We start from the raw sequence: 22,146 nt of genomic DNA, 5'->3' as shown, positions 1-22,146 counted from the left end.
GTATGTCACTTGATCCCAACACAACACAGCGGGAGGGAGGAGGCCTCCCACTGATTGGACCATTGGACTGCAGCAGGTCACATGACCTGCAATGTTTACAGCTGGTGATGTCATCGGTCTTTGGCATCCGTTGCCATGGTGAGACTTTGTGTTGGTGAAATACAAGGGAAGCCACGACAAAGCCATGACAATTTAAAACTTTGTGGATACCTGGCTGCAAGCATTTTATATTTGACTTCACTTTACTATAAACAATACTACAAATGGCCGAAGTGACGTGCACATTTGAGCAAAAGTTCTCCTTCACTCCTCTAGAAAAGACATTCTCCTTCCTACAAGACAAAGACACTTTACAATTATTTCTGAAATGGTCCATGTTGGGGAGGATATCGGCCCAGTGCTACAGCTTTGACCAGAGGTTCTACCCTTACAACAGCAAAGACTTCGCGCGGGACTTTTTCAAAGACCCCAGCGTGGTGGCCAGCCTGAGGAAGATAGAGGCCAGAGCCTGGGTTCCTCTGGACGGCCCCGTGGTGTCCGTGGAGGTGGAGACGGTGCCGTGCACCAAGGTGTCCACGGAGCTGTTCGACCCGCTCTATGCCAGCGAGATCGTGAGGGCCTCTGGACACGTCCTCAAGTGCTACCACGAGGTCTACCCCGACTACGACGAGCTCAGGCGGATGCTTGAGGACGAGGACAGCGAAAACTACCACGTCGTCGGGCGAGAGGAGCGTGCGGAGTTCCTCTTCCGCCTCTTCAAGCACCTGTGTCTGGGAGGGGAGCTGTGCCAGTACGAAGACATCATCTCTCCCTACATTGACACGGCAAAGCTCATCTACAAAGACCTTGTGAGCGTGAAGAAGGACCCGGACACCAAGGAGATCGGCGTCGCTTCCACAGTGCTCAAAGTCTGCGCTCACGACGCGTCCGGCCGCTGTTACCCGGCGAGACGAGACCAGGAGCAGACCTTTGCCTACATGATTGTGGACCCGTTCAAGCGGCACGTGTGTCTGTTCTACCATTGTTACGGGGTGGGAACTGTCACGCTGTGATGCGTGACAGGACCGCAAGGCCAGGGATTCTCAAACCAATAGTGCCGATTCTATATTGCAAACTCCTCAGTGTTAATTTAACTCTGCTCAGACCGATAATGGTTCATTTAGACTCCTGACGGTCACCAGACCCAATGTGCACTAGCTAGTCAATGTAAAAGATGGGAGAATGATGCCTGTTTCCTGTTTCCTAACGACTTTAACACTATATACTTGGTTGACTCGGGTCCCCCAGGCTCTATACTTGGTTCCCTCCTTTTTTCCTTTTTATACACCAAAGGTCATATTTTCATCCATGCTAAACCCTAAACCCCTAAACTTCTTTGCCTTTTTTTTACTATTTTGAAAAACATTTTAAAATACTTCAAATAGCCGATGTACAGCGACAAGTTGTGAGCTTGTAGCTCAGCTATTTGAAATATTTAAAAAAAATGTCTTTCAAAATAGTGAAATATGGCAAAAGAGTTTAGGGATAAGGGGTAAGGACGAAAATAGAGCCCCATACTGTATCTCCTCTGAGAATTCTCCTCTAAAATAATGTTGTAACATATGTATAAAATGAGCCTGTTGTTTGTGTTGTTTGTTTGTTTGTTTGTTTGTTTGTTTGTTTAATGGCAGGCGTCTTGTCCATCCGTTCTGTGAGGTGTCACTACGTTCCCATGCAGTGTTCTAATCTACATAACAGTGCCCCAGGCCCCCATAATTGAGTTTTCTGATTCTAATATTTTCACAGTAGGCCTTCTTTGACAGGACGATCCCAGTCTGTTTTCTCCTGCAGTGTCATGGTACATACTTTTGCATGTCTGTATTTCTTCACAAATGTCTTTAACTGCCTGACTGTGCATCTGACTGATGTCATTGGACTTGGAGGCCAGTGTAGTTGTTTGGTACTGCACTATTGGGTATAACTGTATAACTATATGTATTTAACTTGAGGTTTTCGCCTGCTCTGCCTGTTTTTGGTAAGATATTATGATGTCATATGAAACTTGACCAGTTATGGAGATTGACCCATTTATAGTCTGGTTGGCCGAAATGTCATGTGAAACTCATCAATGCACCAATCCTCAAGCTTATCGGACATACAGTATGCCCATTTATTCCCATCTGATTGGCCCCGCAAGCACGCACGCACGCACGCACGCACGCACGCACGCACGCACGCACGCACGCACGCACGCACGCACGCACGCACACACACACACACACACACACACACACACACACACACACACACACTATATGCTGTGTGTCTTTGCATTGCATTATCCTGTGTTATGTCTGTTCTGAGGTGGAGCATTGGTGAGGTGGAGACAGAGCTTGTTAATTGTCACATTGAAATCTGTCTGGTGAGACGGTGATCAACCGCCAGCTGCTGTGAGAAATTGGCCATCTCCAAAATATGGTTGGCTCTGATGATGCAAGCGATGTATTGGCTGGGACCACACCGATCCACTATCATCCAAGACCCAGTCTTTTCAGAGGACGGAAGCAGGGAATCGGTCAGTCCCCCTGTCCTCTCACCCAAACCAAACCTTAATCTGCTGCTGAAAGCTTTGAGAAAGACTTTATGACCACCTCAGTTCTGCCATTTGATTTGAGTTAAGTTTAGGTAATTTGATTCTGTTAGGTAGGACTTTTGTTTATAACATATATATATATATATATATATATATATATTCAGTTTTATAATTCATTGTAATTTTCCATTTCATGTTACTTCCCCTAACCGTAGAGGATGACACGGGAGTGGATTTTTACTCCTGTCCCGTCCCACTCCCGCAGAAAAAAATCCTGTCCCGGGCCAGAGTAAAAAGATTAATCCCGTCCTGTCCCACTCCTGTACAATGACTCCTGGTCCCACCCCGCTCCTGGTCAAAATCACTCCCGTTCACATCCCGCTCCCGAAAAAAAATAAAAAAATAAAATCGCGCTGATGTTTTTCTATTTTGATCCATATTATATTTGATATCATGTTTATCATTATATAATGTATAATTTTATAAAGTTCGCAGTTCAAAGACCTCACTTTCCTGTGCAATTTATTTCTGCGATTTGATGAACTGGTCTGGGATGATTCCCGCTCCTGCCCACTCCTGTTGATTTTCATTCCTGTCCCGTCCCGATCCTGGCATTAATACAAATTTGACTCCTGTCCTGCGGGAATCCCACGGGACCCACGGGAATTCCTGTCAAATGTCATCCTCTGTAGACTGGAGGTCGTAACAGTATAGTATATTGTAGCGACCTCGTCAGAGACTCAGCCGTAACTTGTTGTATGTTGGTGAATTGAATATATTGGGCCACAATGGAAACAAATCCCCAGGACTTTTTATCCTTTCAGCCTAAGGGCCGTATTTTCGTCATGCCTTACCTTATAAGTTTAGGGATAAAGGTATCCCTAAACTTCTTTGCCTTTTTGTTTACTATTTTTAAAAACATTTTTAAATAGTTCAAATAGCTGATCTACAAGCTCACAACGTGTCGATGTAGATTGGCTATTTTAAGTATTTCAAAATGTTTTCAGAATAGTAAAAAGAAGTTTAGGGAAAAGGGGAAAGGTATGGATGACAATATGACTGTACCTTATTCTGTTTATATTTCTGACTAATAAAGTATTGATCGATCGATCGATCAATCAATCGGTTTGTCTCTCAGTTACTTTTTCTGGATATGGAGGCATGTCTCTGTTGGTCAAGCTCCCGGTATAACAGTGGAATGTTCTCACATCTTAGCCTCTCTGTACACAATTCCTTTGGGCATAATTTTCTTAGGTTCCCCACTGGGGTAGGAAGTGAATACACCAGTATATATAGTGGAATCTGGGGTGCTGCTTTCAAGACAAACAGCCCAAAGAATCTTTTTGACTTTGTCTTCTTTTTTTCGTATTCTTTCTCTTCTAATTGTGGTCTCGCCTTCATTATTTATTTATTATTATCTATCAAGTTCTCCCCAACAGTACAAAGGCAGGGCCCTTAGTCAATGAAGTGTAGCCAAAGGGTAGATCTTTGTGCCCATACATGGTGTTACATGCAAGCCTTCCTGGTCCGTCGTGGCACCAGTAAACTCTCAGGTGTTATATCTCCTCCTTTGCTGTTATCTTCGATCTATTTGTGGTCCAGAATTAACTTTGTATTATTAGGTCACGTATACAGTCCCAGCATTTACAAGAAATGGTCCCACTTCTTGTCAGACATACAGTAGAGCTCTGGCTCTGCCCATTCATTCTTATTGTACTGTAAATGTATTGTAATTCATTCTTATTGTACTGTTAATTTATTTTTATTAGTGTGGTTGCCCAGCAGGGCAAGCAGACTATAGTCCTGGGGAAACTTTATTTATTATTCTCTGTTTCTAGAGTAACCAAAAGTTTGTCCGCCTACTCCTCCCACACTCCTCGTGCCATCGAACATATAATTTTCCGAATGTCTGTCTGTCTGTCTGTCTGTCTGTCTGTCTGTAACAGCGTTTCTCCTCAGTGGCTGGAGCAATTGATCTGAAATCGCATCACCATTAGCATATGAACACACCTGACATGACTGTGAAGCCTGTTTGTCACTTTCGCAAATCATATGCTGTATATTAGCATTTTTATGGTGTATCTACTATCTATTCTGCATCTAGCATGAGGCATATCTATTCTGCATCTAGCATGAGGCAACATGTTTAACCAGCTCTGTGTGTGTGTGTGTGTGTGTGTGTGTGTGTGTGTGTGTGTGTGTGTGTGTGTGTGTGTGTGTGTGTGTGTGTGTGTGTTGGTGGGGGGGGGGGGGGGTACACAGTATCTCTGTAGCCATTAAACGAAACGGGTATTTCTTACATTGATGCTCCTACATCATGCAAGCACCAGTTAAAGTTACTTTCCATCCCTCATATAGTGCACATATCCCATAACCCACACACTGCACATCTTTTCGGAGCTCATATCTTTGAACGGGTAAGGGCTAGTTATGTCAAATTGACCGGCTTCATCGGGAATCGTCCGCATGCATTTCGCTAAGAGAAAAGTTGTATATTGTTTAATTGATATTAATTTATTAGTGAATACATTTTCCCCACTGACTTTAAAGGGATCCCTGGCTATACGACAAATATGCCTTATTACATTATAATTGTCCTCTATAAATACAATGTAAAATTAAAAACACCTTCATTATTTTATTTCTTCTAGAAATAGCTAATCTTTCACTCAATAGGGGAAATGCCCATCGCAAGTTGATGATGTCATAAATGTAATTTGTGGTCTATCCCTATGGAATGTATGGCTTGCATGTGCAAATAAAAACAAACGCAATACTTCCTATGGTTAATATGAGCATCAAATGTGTTTGTGTTTTGTTTTTTTGGACGTGCATGCCATAAATAATTACGCATGACATTTATGACATCATCAACTATATATACATGTTAGGGTACCCCCTTATGCCCATAATTATATGGAGATCCCAATGCATCAAAACCAGGCCCTAACTTGCCAAGGCCCTGCTTGGCTTTTTAACAATTTTAACATATGTTTGTACACTTACAGGTAAACAAACATAGCCCCCAAAATAATGGAAATTCACTTCCCAAAACTCAAATATGATTTGAACCACAGGGAAACCACGCCCACAATTTCACAAATTGCAAATCTTCTAGTTTTTTTTATTGTGCTGTCATTGTTGTAATTTTTTGTTGTTTTAACTCTTTTAGTGCCACCCGTTCACCACTAGAGGGCGCCCCAGGTGCCATAGAAAATCCCATAGAGATATGCTGGTATATGCAGAAGCCCTGCAGCCATGACTTGCCTGAACACTTTCCTTTGTGCATGTACAGGAAGAGGATGAAGTTAGCTTGAAGTTAGCTATTGGCTACCAAGCATTTTAGAAGCCTTATTTTCGTGAACTTAGCCATGATTAAACCTTGCACACCTCATGCATGGGAAAAAAACAGAGAAGAATGAGCTCTAAAAAATCCAATGCAATCCTGGATTGCATTGGAGTGGATTTGTGCAGTTTGTTCACAGCTTTCAAACAAAAAAATCCGATTGGAAATCCGTTCAGGCATTCTTGAGATAATCGCCATTATGTTTTACATGTTATGTAAACAAACATGGCTGCCCTGTATGTTAGATGGGGTTGTATGGGGGTGGAACATGCAAAATCGCGATTGAAATCATGTTCACTAGATTTGATGGGGTCCAAAAAAAATTTTTTTTTAAAAAAAATTTCAATTTTTTTTTTTTTTTTTTTTTTTTCAAAAACCGAACATGTTCGGTTTTGGCATATGTAATACGTTTTAAAAAACCGAACATGTTCGGTTTTGGCACTAATGATGTGAATTTTGTGTCAGCCTGGCGGAGGCAATGATGACACATTGTGTTAACTAACTAGAAGAATCTGTTTAAGTCTGATCTTTAGTAAGGTGGAAAACAAGTAAACTGTATAATGCATAAATGTGATTATAAAGCATCTTTAAGTAATGTGTTACCATAAGGAATATAGTTGACTATCTACCGGTATGTTAAACATGTCAACACAAGTGAAATACTTATATTTTCCTTAAAACAAAAAAATACTATATTCCTCCAGCATTGCATTGCATCCACCCCCTGTCCACCCCTTCCTTTCACAAGGACGTCATGATATGGGCTGTATTTTGATTGTCTTAAATACCAGCTCTTATGCATTAACTTAAAGACCTGTCCATACTGTCTCCGACCATCAATCTTTTCGTCTGTGATTTCCGACTTTCCGACGTGCAGCTTTCCGAACCCTAACTCTGGGTAATGCTTTTCAGAAGATGCGAGTGACGTAATTTTGTAGTTGATCCGGGCCTTTCTGACGAAAAGTTTGGTGGTCTGAGACAGTATGGACAGGCATTTAAGTTAAGGCATAAGAGCTGGTACTTAAAGGGACTATGTCACCTTAAGGGTTACTGTCACCTTAAGAAATCATCTATAACAACAAGTTTATATTTTTTTGATGTCATTGTGGGAATGCGTGATAAGCCAATCAAATTAATTAGCCAGCCACACACACACACACACACACACACACACACACACACACACACACACACACACACACACACACACACACACACACACACACACACACACACACACACACTCGAAGAAAACGGGGAGAGCAAAGACAGGCTGTTTCTGACCGAGGAGAAACCCTTTTAACAGCGGTTCTGAAACTATCTGTCTGTCTCTCTTCTCCTCCTCCTCCCCGACCGGCAGCGTCTCCTCCTATGGATTCAATGAGCTCCCCGGCCCGGCCGCATTAGAGAGTGGAGGGGGCTGCGCTGCGGGCGATGGGATATTTTGATTCTGAGTGTTTTCCATAGATTTATGGTGTTTTCAGATAGACCATGTGACCTACTGTATAATACTATGATAATTTCGGGGCGTGTCAGTGGAGCTTTAAGACAATCAAAATATAGCCCTATGAGTTGTAATACCTACATTATTAGTGTCGTTGCTAATTGCTATAGGCAACACACTATTGTAATCGGTCTGAGATTCTTTTGCCAGCAAAGTGAATCTGTTTTTTGTAAACCTTTTGGGTGATGTTAACCGGGTTGTAAAGCTTTTGGTCATGCATTAATGGTAAGACAGAATTCATTTCCCATTGGATTCCTCACAACTCACATCAGTGCAACCACACTTGCAGTTTTCCCAGAATGTCTTCATTAACGGGCGAAGACATTAGGGACATGAGGCCAGCAGCACACACCTCATGGCGCGCTCTGCCTGCGCACAAGTAGGCCATGTGTGGCTTGCTTGAGTGTAAGGTGCAAGTTGGCACCTCGACAGAGTGCAGTTCTAGTTACAACTGTTGTCATTCTGGAAATTTGTATAAAACCCTTTGAAAAACAAAAGCAAACTGATTTAGACAATAGACATACAATTTACTTCCTTCAAACCCCAAGTCTCCATGGTGGTAGACAGGAACTTTAATACTCTGACTCTAGGGCCTGTATACATAGGTGTTTCTTAATCTTGTTAATCTTCTCAGATAAGAGTTTAATATCTCTATCGTTTGGTTTCGTTGTGAAGGCCTACTAATTAACGAGCGGTATAATGTTATGGACTTTGAAAACAAGCATACCGGTATATTTGTTATCAGTATGACAGATTGTTCTCTTTGTGATTTAGCAGATTGATGGCAGTCATTGAACTTTCACTTTTATTCCTGTGTCATTACACAAACGCACATGAGTGCACGCACACACACACGCACGCACGCATGAACTCACACACGCATGCACGCACACACACACACGCACGCACGCACGCACGCACGCACGCACGCACGCACGCACGCACACACACACACACACACACACACACAGAGACACACACACTTTGCTTCATCAGGTCACATGATTCGCTCACACCCTTTACAAGAAATGGTCCCACTTCTTGTCAAACATACGTAGATCTCTGACTCCCCCTATCAAAGGAACGACAGACTGTGCTCTATAAAATGATGGACACCAGAGATGTGTCCTCACTTGATGCAGCTTTGTAGCTTGTCTTTATTCCTCTGTCTCTCCAGACCTACATCAGGATTTCAATATTGAAGCAGGTAAGATACTGACACCTCTTGTAATGTAATTATGGAAATGTGTGACTTAACCTCTTTAATGGGTGATAATACCAATTCATTCAATTGTCCATAGTTGGCATTTTGAAGTCATTTTCCAATTCAAAATAGAAATTCATCTGAAAGTGTTGAACAAGTATGGTATTGAACTAATTCCTTTATCGGTCACAAAAATAATATCTTGCCAATAATTTATTAATTAAGTTTAAATGTCTAAAACTTTTTGCGTATTTGCTTTTAAATATTATTGTGAAACAAGTCTGCCTTGAATCCATGTGTATAACTTAATGCTATGTGTTTCATCAGTGTCCTATGAAGTGGTGAATACCAAACAACTAGCAAGGTCCTGCATTCAAGTATTTTATGTAAGTATACCCTTTTCAATGTAACCTCACTGTACTGTACAGTGATAATAAATCAATACATTTTCATCTGTAACACACATTTCAATTGAAATCACCACAATTTGCCTAATTCTCAACACTGGTGTGTCATTTGGGGACCCAGCTGATGTCTGTTTCCATCCTCTAGTGTTTGCATTAACCTCAAATTCAGTTATTTTATTTTCTGCATTATTTTCTACACTCAATCCACGCCCATGCCCTAGCTATTTTGGGCATGTGATTATAGGTAAACGTAAAATAAAAAGTCTCAAATTAACAGATCAGCTATTGTTGAATTGCTAGTTGCTACTAATATAGACTGAAGTAATTGGAGGGGGTCATGTTTGCATGTTTGGAATTGTAACAGCTGAAATCAATATACCGGTATCTGTACTCCGATATTAACCTGCATTAAGCATTAAAGGACAACTTTTACAAGGGTTCATATTTTAGTTTGTAATTAGAGAAAAGAAAAAGTGAGTGTTAAAATGTTTTAATTTGCTTCGTTCTATTGTTTTATCACATTTACCGTGCTAAACAAACAAAAAATGACATACAGTATTTAGCCACATGTAGGCATGCCCCCAACCACTGAAATAAGAATCTCTAAAACAATAGAAAGAAGTAAATGAAATAATTTTAACACTCATCTTTTTTATTATTTATTTACGATCTAAAATATGAACCCTTGTTGTAAAAAACTAAAGTTGTCCTTCAAGTAAGGTTGAGGGCCGCATGTGGCCCACGGGCCGCCATACAGTTGCCCATGTATGTTCTATGTATTTATACTGTATATATTGTAGTTACCATTACTCTCTAACTTCCTTTAATTACTTACCGGTATCCCACTGATCTCTCCCTGCTCTCCAAACACAGTTAAAGAACCACCACAACAATCAGGCCTCCTTTTCCTGTCTTCAGGTGAATGACTGCATCTCTATGAGAAGCTGTTAAAGTAAATTATGTATGTACAAGTGAAGTATGTATGTATGCATGTGCAAGTGAAGTACCGATATGTATAATGTATGGATGTGCAAGAGAAGTATACTGTACGTGTATGTATACTATACAATGTACAGGTACATACATGTTGACTATTCTATGAATAGTCAACTTACTTGTATACAAGTTGACTAAACGACTTCTCATACATCTCAGCCAAGTTGTACCATACATCATCATCATCAATCCATGTCAAATGTCCTGCAATAGTCATGATTCACCACATGTTTGTCTGTCTGTCAGGAATACCATGAATAACATTGTATTGAAAGGGGTAGTTTACCCCCAACATTATGTTTTTCCCCCTATCAATTACTCACCCCATCATGGACAATTGAATTCATGGATATGTTTTTGTTGCATTCCTAAACCAATAATTTAAGGAGACTCTTTGTGTCTCCTTAGAGAACAAAGCAGGCTCTTTGTGTCTTCATAGGGAATTACTGCTGGTCATCAAATTATTGGCTTAGTAATGTGACAGGAAAAATAAAGAAAAACAATATATTAATTCTCTAAAGTGGTGAGTAATCAACAGTTTTTTGGGTGAACTATCCAAAAATGAATTGACATTGGCACCACTAAAAAGTGGTAAAAATAAGTGGCCACACTTTCAGACTGAAGCGTCCTCATCTACAGGATAATAATAAAAACCTGTATTCATATAATTGGTCCTCACTAAAACGAATGAAAATAATAGTAATTTAAAAAAAAATGTGTCACTCCCCGAACTAAACCAAAATAAAATTGTCTCTGAAAGTGGAGTATGAATCGGCCTTTATAGCATTACTGTGGACGTCTATGGGGACCTACCTCGGGTCACAGACAAGGTCAGAGAGAGAGAAGGTTGAGGCTGGCAGGGCTGCATCAGGCACCCAGAATAGAACTAGAGGCAATCACATTAACTCTATTGGAGCCAACCCAGGGCAAAGCCAGGAGGGGCAAGAAGCACACCACCTAAATGCACTGCGGCGCAACAGTTTAACAACATTGTAGAGCTCAAGAACCTGATGTCAGATAGGAGTGTGCAGTGGTCCAGGAGTCCCGAGTTGGCCAGTGGTTCCCAAACGTTTTAGCCTGTGACCCAAAAGAGAAGACATTTGCACAGGACCCAAACTAGTGAAAATAGAGGATCTAAAATCTTACAGCTTGTAGAGCTTGTAGATCGGCTATTTATTCATGAAATTACAATTTCATAAATATTACTTTTTAATCATGAAAATGTGTTTTGAAAATGTTTTGAAATAATAATAATTAAAGAGAAAATTCAGGAAACGAAAAAAATAAGGGACTCATAAAAATATATCCCGACCCAGTGCTTGGGAACCAGTGGGCTATATACACTCTGGCAAAAGGAATCGCTAGTCTTATGTATACCTGTACAAAAGACGTAACAATGCATAGCATGACTCCCCTGCCTAAGGAGTCCATCGCAGCTCATTTGATTATGTGATGGAAAAACCTGCTATATTGTCCTCCTAATGCATGCACATACAGTATGTTGTTAACATACCCCCCCCTCTCTCGCTCTCTCTCTATCTCTTTCTTTCTCTCTGAAAACAGAGTACGAAAAAAACAAAGCAGACATGAGTGCAGATACAAGAAACAAGAAGAAAGGGCCAGAAGGTATATTGACAGAGACTTTAGTTTTTCCAAGACAAGCAATATTTGTGTGTGTGTGTGTGTGTGTGTGTGTGTGTGTGTGTGTGTGTGTGTGTGTGTGCGTGCGTGCGTGCGTGCGTGCGTGCGTGCGTGCGTGCGTGCGTGCGTGTTTCTTTATTTGAAAGCTCAGCTGCTTAGCATTTATGCTCATATCATTTTTAATCCTCCAGCTCTCATAATGAATGATGAAGAAGTTCGGATTGTGATGGTTGGGAAGACTGGAGCTGGAAAGAGCGCCACTGGAAACACCATCTTGGGTTCTGAAGCTTTTAAATCTGAGTTTTCATCTGAATCTTGCACAACATGCTGTGATAAGTTTAAAGGTGTAGTGGCTGGTAGAAAGGTCTCTGTTGTTGACACACCAGGATTGTTTGACACAGAGTTTAGCACAGATGAAACCTGTAAAGAGATCAAACAGTGCATTTGTTTTGCTGCTCCTGGTCCACATGTGTTCCTGACTGTGATCAAACTGGGTAAATTCACAAAAGAGGAGCAGGAATCTGTGGAAATGATTGAGAAGCTATTTGGCCAAATGTCAAATAAATACACCATGATTCTCTTCACTGGTGGAGACCTGCTCGAGGGTAAACCAGTTGGAGATTTTTTGAAAAGTTCCAAATTACAAGAACTAATCAGCAAATGTGAAGGTCGCTATCATGTCTTCAACAACAAAACCACAGATCCCTCTCAGGTCACTGTGCTGATGGAGAAAATCAACAGCATGGTGGTGGATAATGGAGGAAGCCACTACACCACTGAGATGTTCCAAGAGGCAGAGAGAGCAATAGAGGAAGAGACACAGAGAATCCTTAGAGAAAAGGAAGAGAAGAGACGTAAAAAGGAGAAAGAAATTGAGGACAAATATGAAAAAGTGAAAAAAGAACATGATGAAGCAAAAGAAAGATTAGCCAGAGAGATGGAAAAGTTGAGGAAAGAGAGGGAAGATTGTGAAAAAATGAAAAAAGAACAAGGTAAAGAAAAAGAGAGAGCAGAGGAAGAGAGACGTAAAAAGGAGAATAAACTGAAGGAAGAATATGACAAAAAGAAAAAAGAACAAGATGAAACAAAAGAAAGATTAGCTAGAGAGACGGAAAAGTTGAGGAAAGAGAGAGAAGATGTTGAGAGAATGAAGGAAGAGGCAAGATATATAGCTGAGAGAAGAAACAGATTCATTGGTTTTGGACGGCGTACTGGTGAAGCTGTTGGGGCTTTTGCTGGCCCTGTGGCTGGCGCTGCATCTGGGTCAGCTATTGGAAGTTTTTTTGGCCCAGTTGGTACACTAGTTGGTGGAGTAGTTGGAGGTTTGGTCGGGTTGACCAAAGGCAAGCAGATTGGGGGAGAAGTAGGGGCTGCAGTAGGGGCTACAGTTGCTGATGTAACAGAGAGCCAAGAAAAGCATAAATTACTGTAAACCAAGTAGTGGGTCAGGAGTCAGGACCCAATTGTGCATGGGTCACGGACTGATTTGTGTGGGTCACGAGTAAATAACCCCCCATTGTTTTTTGTTTATTTTTAGAATTTCATAGTCATAGATAAGATGTAAGCAATTAAAATAAATTCCATAAGTTCCACAAATGTAACTTTTAAGCGGAAGTGAAAATATACATGATATACAAGCTCACAGTGCTATTTTCACTAGTTTGGGTCCCGGGCAGACATCAGATTTTTCTTTTGGGTCACGGGCTGAAATGTTTGGGAACAACTGGTTTAAATGTAAAACAAAACATAAACGTACAGTTGCTTGTGTAAAATTTGACTTTGGTAAAAGTAGAAATACTCATTCAACTACTACATTACTTCCCATCTCTGTTGTTCAAAAGTTCTTACAGTACCTTAGAGGAAACAAGCCTTATAATTGGGTAATTCTTTTGTATAAACCTGTGCTACCGGTACATGCCTTTTTTGGCAAACTGTTAATAAAGTAATCAATCAATCAATCTCTTTTTTTTTTTTTTTTTCATTTTGAAGATGTTTCTTATCGAAATTGGAATTGTATTGTACACGCACACGCACGCACGCATGCATGCACGCACATGTGCACGCACGCGCACACCCACGCACACAGCTAGCTATACTGTGTAAGCATACTGTAGGACTTAAAATGAGCCATATGAACAATAGCAGGACACATATAGGAGATATCGTAAAATAAAGTTACATGAAAATATGAAATATCTAAATATTGAATCAAGCAAATTAAAAACTGTTCAGGGTGTTCTTAAAAGCTTGATTAGGCGATAAAATGACCAAAAGGTTTTTTTGAAAGTGGAATATCCCTTTAATGAAATATAACAAGTGCAATGGGTGCTGCAGGGGCTGAAGGGTCTTGTTCAGGCACATCTCGACACATTGCTAGAGCCCAGAATCTAACCTGCATGGGTCCTTCTGCTTCCCTATATATATATATATATATATATATATATATATATATATTTATATATATATATATCGTTGTCGGGTGGAAACTTTGTATGTCCAAAATCCGTTCGTTTTGCATTCATCATTTTAAAAATGATTTAAACTAGTGAAAACAGCCGATCTACAAGCACACACACGAGGCGTTGTGTGCTTGTAGATCTGCTGTTTTCACTACTTTTGTGCGACGACCTTGTGTGATGAAGCAGGGCTTTACAACAATGATATATAGCTCTTATTGATCTAATCACAACGTTTTTCAACTATTAAAGATACCTTGCCAGAAAACTAGAACTGGTAGAACCTGTTCCCCTCCTGTCCTCAAGTAACACTGTCCTCAGCCGGTATGTTTAATGCATTGTGCATTCCATTATTCAATTATCATGTATCTGTTTTGACTGTCAAGTTTAGCCCACTTACAACACACCTGCACATGGAATCACAACAATATCCAAAGCCTTTCTCATTTAAAGGGATATTTAATTTGTTCTGATGAGGAAGATATTGTGTAGTTCATACCAACAGTACGGTAGTTCATCAATATGTCATATTCTTGGAATATTAAGACTGATGTAACATCTGTAATTATTGTGATAATAATTTAAAACGAAAACATAAAAAAAAAATATTCGGCTAATTTGTTGTTTATTTGCTAGAAAAAAAAGTATTATTGAGGACATCATCAACATAAAAGTCAAGGCCAAGATATGACAATTTTGGATCCAAAATGATATTGAACTTTAACAACACTGTTGCTTCATCTCAACAAACAACAAACAAAAGCTGAAGGTTAAAAGTCTGATAATGATGCACCGTGCATGTTCACAAAGCAATCTTTGAAACATTATACATTTGGCCTACCGGTGTAACCGGTATATCAGATCTTATCCACCGAAACTGCAGACCTCTGACTCCTCCCACTGAAGGGATCCCAAAATGTAAGCTATAAAAGGATGGAGACCACAGACAACTAAGGAGGCCAGTGAGGTCCTTGTTTGTGGAACTTCATAGCCCGTCTGAATAATTCCTTTATGTCTCCAGAACTAGCCTACATTAGGACTTCAATATTGAAACAGGTAAGATACTGAGAGCTCACTGTATACAGATGTGCCATTTATAAACTTCACGCGTCCTGCCATTGGTAAGATTTTCAGGGGATTTGCAGAAAATGCAGATTGTAGATCAGCTATTTTTGCTAGTTTCTGAAAAAATAAGCTCTGTTCTCCATAAAAATTAGAAAAGCAAAGCAGTGAAAGAAACCGGTGCAAGAACAGCGGCGTCAGTTCAGAAAAGGCTAAGGTATGGCAACATGACTGGTGTCTTAAGACACCAGTCATGTTGCCATACCTTAGCAACAGGCACCATGAAAAGAACATTTTATTATTTCCCCTCTGTAGCAAAGGTATGGCAGCCGCCATAGCTTGCCATACCCAATTGACGCCTCTGTGCAAGAAATGCATTTGCAGGACATAATAATGTGTCATTACAATAATATAACAACTTTAAGTAATAACTAATATCCTTGCCATGGATAATTGATTCCTTGGTACCTTCTTTCATATGGTTTGGGAGTGTCCCAATGTTTCCTCATTTTGGAATATCGGTGCAGAGTAAACCTTCATTACTTTTGGAGGTTGATATAGTACACATTCCCCATCTGTGTTCATGTTAAATTATGTGTCCCACATTGTGTGTGTGTGTGTGTGTTTGTGTGTGTGTGTGTGTGTGTGTGTGTGTGTGTGTGTGTGTGTGTGTGTGTGTGTGTGTGCGCGCGCGCGCGCGTGTGCGTTTGTGTGTGTGTGTGTGTGTGTGTGTGTGTGTGTGTGTGTGTGTGTGTGTGTGTGTGTGTGTGTGTGTGTGTGTGTGTGTGTGTGTGCATGCCTCACGGTAAAGGTGTTTTGATGTAGGACAGAGAGAGCTTGCAACATGACTTCATATTAGTATAAAGCCCATTCACTTGACCTATAACTCAGGATTCAGTATATTAGAGATGAGGCTTTTAACAATGTTAATGAATGAATTGATGCTGAAATAAAATGAACTGATATATGAACAAGTGATTCAAATAAAGTCAGACTTTTTTGTATTATTATCACAAGTGGCCTGGTCAAGGCATTAAATGCCAGACCCAAGCAAATGTGTGGTAAATGGTTAATAACTTTGTTCTGTTAATTATATAACACTGCATTCACAACACATTATTTAATGACTCGTCTGCTTTTCCCAATTAACCTAGCCTACATGTATACAAATAAAGTACATGTTTCAATACACTTGCAGCTTTTTTCTAGTTTGATGAATCAGTCAATTCCAAAGTTACGGCCAGATGTGTTGTGTGTGAAGAGAAATAGGCTAACCAATAAATCAATACATTTAACCTGTCAATTCTTACTGAAATCATAATGAGATCACAGATCTATAGATATGATGCATGGCACCAGGGGTATCACACCAAATTCTGGGCCCTGGGTACAAGGATTCACTGCGTTATTTTGTCTTTTAACTATTGAAAAATAGATATTTTTGAAAATTCGTTAAAATGTGTGCAAGTCTTTGAAGGAATGTCAGTGGTGATGTGAAGGACCCCCAAAATGATATATATTTGGCCACGGACCCCCAACTCAAAATATTTAGTTCCAGGGACCCCCTCAGACGTAACATTTTAGTTACAAATGTTCGCTTAAGAAATACATATATTCAAGGATTTGCATACATTTTCATGAAAAATTGAAGATCTACAGGCTCGCAGTGCGAGCCCTAGTAACTCAGTCCCACTCCCCCCCCCCCCCCCCCCCCCCTTGTGACGCCCCTGATGGTACTCAATTGCCCCCCCCCCCCCCTCTCTCTCTCTGAAGTAAGAAACAACCTAAAACCAGTCATGAGTGCAGTCATGAATGCAGATTCAAGAAGCGAGAAGGGAGTAGTAGGTATGTATCTTGCTAGGAAATATACTTTTATGTTTTTTTTTCTTTTATCCAAACAGGCAAACAGAAAATGAAAAATGTAATTAATGTCAATGTTTTGTTTTGTTTGTTTGTTTTACAAATGTTTATTAGGCTACACATAACCATATCATTTCAATCCACTAGCTCTCATAATAAATGATGAAGACCTTCGAATTGTGATGGTTGGGAAGACGGGAACTGGAAAAAGCAGAAGTGCAAACACCATCCTGGGTCATAAAGCTTTTAATTTCAAGCTTGGAGGTCAATCTGTGACAGAGAGCTGTAAGAAGGTCAGAGGTGAAGTGAATGGTAGAAAGGTCTCTGTTGTTGACACGCCCGGCTTGTTTGACACCAAGTTCACCCATGAGCAAACCATCCAAGAAATCAAACAGTGCATTTGTTTTGCTGCTCCTGGTCCCCACGTGTTCCTGGTTGTGCTCAAACTAGGAAGATTCACAGAAGAGGAGCAGAAAGCTGTGGAAATTATTCGGCAGCTATTTGGTGAAATGTCGACTAAATACACCATGATTCTCTTCACTGGTGGCGATGATCTTGAAGACGAAGATCAGACGATTGAAGAGATTTTGGAATTAACTCCAAAACTAAAAGAATTGGTCAGGAAAGTTGATGGACGCTATCATGTCTTCAACAACAAATCCAAGGATCGCTCTCAGGTCACTGAGCTGCTGGAGAAAATCAAGACCATGGTGCTGAAGAACGGAGAAAGCCACTACACCAATCATAGCCGCGGGAACTATTTTACCGTAGGGGGTGCTGTCACGCGCTCCTCATGCACGCGTGCACGTGACGCGCGCGTACAGCGCGCGCCGAAAATTATCGCTTTCTGCAGTTTATTTTTTTGCTAAATGTAACACAATCGGGAACGGCACACTACACTTTCCCTTTACCTCTCCACATGCACCAGCCAGTCTATAGTAGATGGATTTCTTGATACCAACAGACAGACAACACCAGTTTCATATATTATAATCATTCAGTTCCAAAAGCTTTTCAGTTAATCTACATAGTTACTTTACATTACTGTCTACTACAGCAAGCATGATGGTTCCCAAACGTTTTAGCCCGTGAACCAAGAGAAACTAAACGTTAGGGGACCCAATAGTAGAGTAGTGAAAATAGCAGATCTACAAGCTCACGACTAGTCGCTTCGCCGCCTTCGCGCTGCGTTGTGAACTTCTAGATCGGCTATTTTCAGGACCCATACAATGTGTCCGTGACGACGCGACCCACGCATCGGTCCCGACACCAGTAACCTCGCCCACCAGGCTTTCTCGCTCGGGAGACAGTGTTTGGAAACAGTGGTTCTGCTTCACCATAGCCACTAGCCCAAACAGTGTAGCCATTAGCCAGCAGCATTAGCATCCATCATTACTCTAACTCTAAGCCACGACTCACCAGGTATGAGGATGAGAGGAGCAGAGGACGATGTTTAATGCCTTCATAGCCTACATGGTCTTGTCTTGGTGTTCTGTTTATATTCCTTTTATGCCCGTGTTGTTTATCTCACTACGAGTCCATGATGACGCACGGTGCGCACGGACGAGAGAGAGGTGGCCGACCGTTAAAGGGGCGTCCTGTGAAAGCTATTTCCTCTCTGCACAGAAGCGCATTTCAAAACAAAAGTCTTTATTTTAACGTTTTCATCTATACAATCGATCATTCAACATGTTTATTTTGAAATTGTCCTGGAAATAGAAGTAGCAGCCAATAGCCCCTACATGCCACTGGTGCAATTTTCTTATTATATGAATATTTATTTTTATTTTCCTCCCAACCCCCTTGGGGAGGGGCGGTAGGGGGTGCGGTGGGACCTGGGGGAGGGGGTGCGGCCGCACCTCCAGCACCCCTACTTCCCTCGGGTATGACACCAATGAGATGTTCCAAAATGCAGAGAGAGCAATAGGGGGAGAGACGGCGAGAATTCTTCAAGAGAAGATGGGACAGCTACAGTTAAGACATCCAGGAGTGGTTCCATTAGAAGAAATGAAAAGGATTGAAGCAGAATCAAGAGCACAAGCTGAGCTGTCAAACCCCTTCCTTTTCTCCTTGGAAGTTGCAAAAGAAATAATGGAAAAAGTGGGATCATTCATAGGGAAAGCGCTGGAAAAATTAGGGGAGGCAGGGGGGGAGTTGCTGTTAAAAGCAGCAGAGAAAGTGTTAACAGCAGCAGTGGACAAAGTAGTGAGTGAACAATGCAGTATCCAATGAATAACAAAGCTTCAGCAAGATATATCCAAATGAAGAAATCCATCCAATCCATCATAGCTCAGCTGCCATATTCTACTGAATTCAGCAGGTTATTTAATTGACCTCATATGTTAGTGCTGTACAGTGGCCAACAGCACATATCAATACTGTTTAATTATTTCTCCTACTGTATTAGCACTTTATCAGAAAGAATGTCAAAGATGAACACTTTGCTCCATGACACTGACTGTCTCGCTGATAGTCCTGCTGATAGCTCTTTACCTATGCTTACAATAGAAATGCATTGTAGTGGCTTGGATTATTTTGTATTGCATTGTCTAATAAAATGGCATGAAACCATCACAGTTGATCTTGTTATTGTTGCAAAACCTACGAGGTAAACTTTATTAAATGGAACGTCTCTCATTTTACTGTTAAAACATACTTGTATAATCACACCGTCCGGTACACATTTTGCAAATGCAAATCTATTTAGTTGGTTTGTTCGGCTGGCAGATTCAGCATGAAATCTTGTTTTGAAAATGTCAATGTGTGAATATGATGTCTTGTGAGGTCTCTGTTTGTTTACCTGTGTCCACCTGTGTTTATACTTACAGAAACTGTTGTCTGTAGGCACACCTTTAGTTTAAAATGTATAGTACATGAATGATAACTGCATTTCAGAATGGTAGCCTAAATAATTATTTATTGTTTCAAGTGACATTCAAATAATACCATTCCAATGTTTTTGGTGTGGTTAGCAACACAACTGTACACATTATCTTTTTACAACATTTGAATGGATCATCTTCCAAGACAGAAGGCATATTTTTGTGAGAACAATAATAATGGTAATACCTACTGTTTAGACTTGTCAAGGAAGTCACTGCAGCTCAATAAAGAAGTCATACACATACAGTAACACACATTCCTCATCATCAGCAGGTGTCTGGAGTCTGGACTCCTCATACAGATGGATGTCCAACTTAGCACAGTTATGATGGGACCAGTCCGCTATAAAACAGAAGAATAAATCAATAAGCATGTCATCTAAAAGTTAAAAAAGTATTGTTTGCTTCTTATGATAATTACAGATATTTATGACTGACCATGTCTGTCACATCATCATATGGTGTCTGAACCAAGTATGTGTTGCATCTAAGCTGTATAAGTGAATATTAGAGACAGTCAATGTGTTACAATTTACTGTAACTGTCTTACTTGCTGCAGATCTCACACAGAGAGCAACACAGAGGAGAACACCGAGGATGAGGAGAGACTTCATGATGAAGTTGACGATGATGATAATTGTTGGATAATCCTCTGATACAAAAAAGATAAATAACAAAAAGGTGTTATTTGAAGTCAAAACAATCTTATTACAGAATGAATTATATGTAAAGTGTTATAGCAATGCAGAGAGAGAGAGAGAGAGAGAGATAGAGAGAGAGAGAGAGAGAGAGAGAGAGAGAGAGAGAGAGAGAGAGAGAGAGAGAGAGAGAGAGAGAGAGAGAGAGAGCGCAATGTAGGTCTTATGTCAGGTATCAGGTAGATGTGTGATGTGATGATGAGTTATGAAGCTGTTCTCTTTATACACATCACCAAACCTGCAGGTGAATGAATGGACAATGACCCTTTACTGCTGTTATTGATGTTTGTGAGTGATTTATTGCTTCCTGGTGGGAAATATCCAACATCAGCACTGGGTGAAAACAAGAGGAGTTAACAGTTAGAGCCTTTCTCTGCCATGGCTTCAGAGATCTGTGAAATAAATGCACGTACTTGTGTTGAACACTAGAGGACATAAGGACACCACACAAAGCATACTGTATGTGGAAAGTTAAAGCTTTCTGGTTCCATAAATTCAGGGTTGAGTTCTGGGGTCTCAGTTGGTCCAGGGTTCTGGAGGGCCACCTGACCTTTAGACCTGGGCCCATTCAGAAACTGCATGCGGGCTCGCTGAAAAAAAGCACAAAGTATATTATGTACAGTAGAAAATGTACACATCCCTCCTCAGATGGAATCAGCTCAAGCCCAAGCACTAATATACATTTCTAGCTCAAAGAATGTGGAAGTATTAGGATGCCAAAAAGGTGGAGGAATAAAGAATAAATAGACATTGGGTAGGCTATAGCTAAAGCAAGCCCACACTTACCACTGTCTGTGGATCATGCCACTGCAACATTTCAATACACTCACTTGCATGAGCGAGTGACACATAAAACAGCTAAAATGGATATTTGCGTGAAATGGGACACAAACGACTGGAATGTCATATAGGCTAAAGTAGTCCTTTAATCAGTTACTTATTAAGTAAGTTGAATCCCAACAAAGCAAGTTCATTTTGTTCATATTTGGCAGACTGCATGGGGTTGACATGAAACCAAAACATTGAACAGAGTGGTATATTCTGACATACGGCCTATCTGACATTGTTATGTGTATATATGTTACCCCATCATTTGGTTCACTTGCTGCCTTCTGCCTACTGGTGTGTGACACAGTTTGTTTCTATTGTATGTGTCACTTGATCCGAGCTTTGTGAGGAAGATACCCCCTCCCACCCCCACTGATTGGACCATTGGACTGCAGCAGGTCACATGACCTGCAATGTTTACAGCTGGTGATGTCATCAGTCTTTGGCATCCGTTGCCATGGTGAGACATGGTGTTGGTGAAATACAAGGGAAGCCATGACAAAGCCATGACAATGTAAGACTTTGTGGATACCTGGCTGCAAGCATTTTATTGCGACCGTCAGGTCGCAGTTTAGTATCAAAACCTCCACCGGCCGTCCGTCCGTCCGTCCGTCCGTCGGTCACACGTCACACGTCACACCTTTGCCCTGCTCATATCTCCGCATCAGTATGACATCACACTGCTGACAT

The 22,146-nt window shown here is 40.7% G+C and overlaps 2 protein-coding genes across 2 annotated transcripts; both read left to right on the top strand.

Annotated features, from left to right (window-relative positions):
* Positions 1-263: 263 nt before the first annotated feature.
* LOC308282085 (cilia- and flagella-associated protein 300-like) lies at positions 264-1,052 on the top strand (the record flags this gene model as incomplete). The annotated part of the gene is made up of 1 exon (XM_080722429.1): positions 264-1,052. One exon carries the CDS (start codon positions 264-266, stop codon positions 1,050-1,052), a length of 789 nt encoding a protein of 262 aa, XP_080578555.1.
* Positions 1,053-11,869: 10,817 nt separating this feature from the next.
* On the top strand, positions 11,870-20,586 carry LOC308282084 (GTPase IMAP family member 8-like; the record flags this gene model as incomplete). Its single annotated transcript, XM_080722428.1, has 4 exons — positions 11,870-12,524; positions 17,196-17,815; positions 19,877-19,884; positions 20,490-20,586. 4 exons carry the CDS (start codon positions 11,870-11,872, stop codon positions 20,584-20,586), a joined length of 1,380 nt encoding a protein of 459 aa, XP_080578554.1.
* Positions 20,587-22,146: the final 1,560 nt, after the last annotated feature.

The sequence above is a fragment of the Nannobrachium achirus genome (genome assembly GCF_963921795.1).
Source record: "Nannobrachium achirus genome assembly, chromosome: 3".
NCBI classification, from domain to species: Eukaryota; Metazoa; Chordata; class Actinopteri; order Myctophiformes; family Myctophidae; genus Nannobrachium; species Nannobrachium achirus.
Note: the sequence above shows the minus strand (reverse complement) of the source record. Positions and strands in the feature narration are given on the sequence as shown.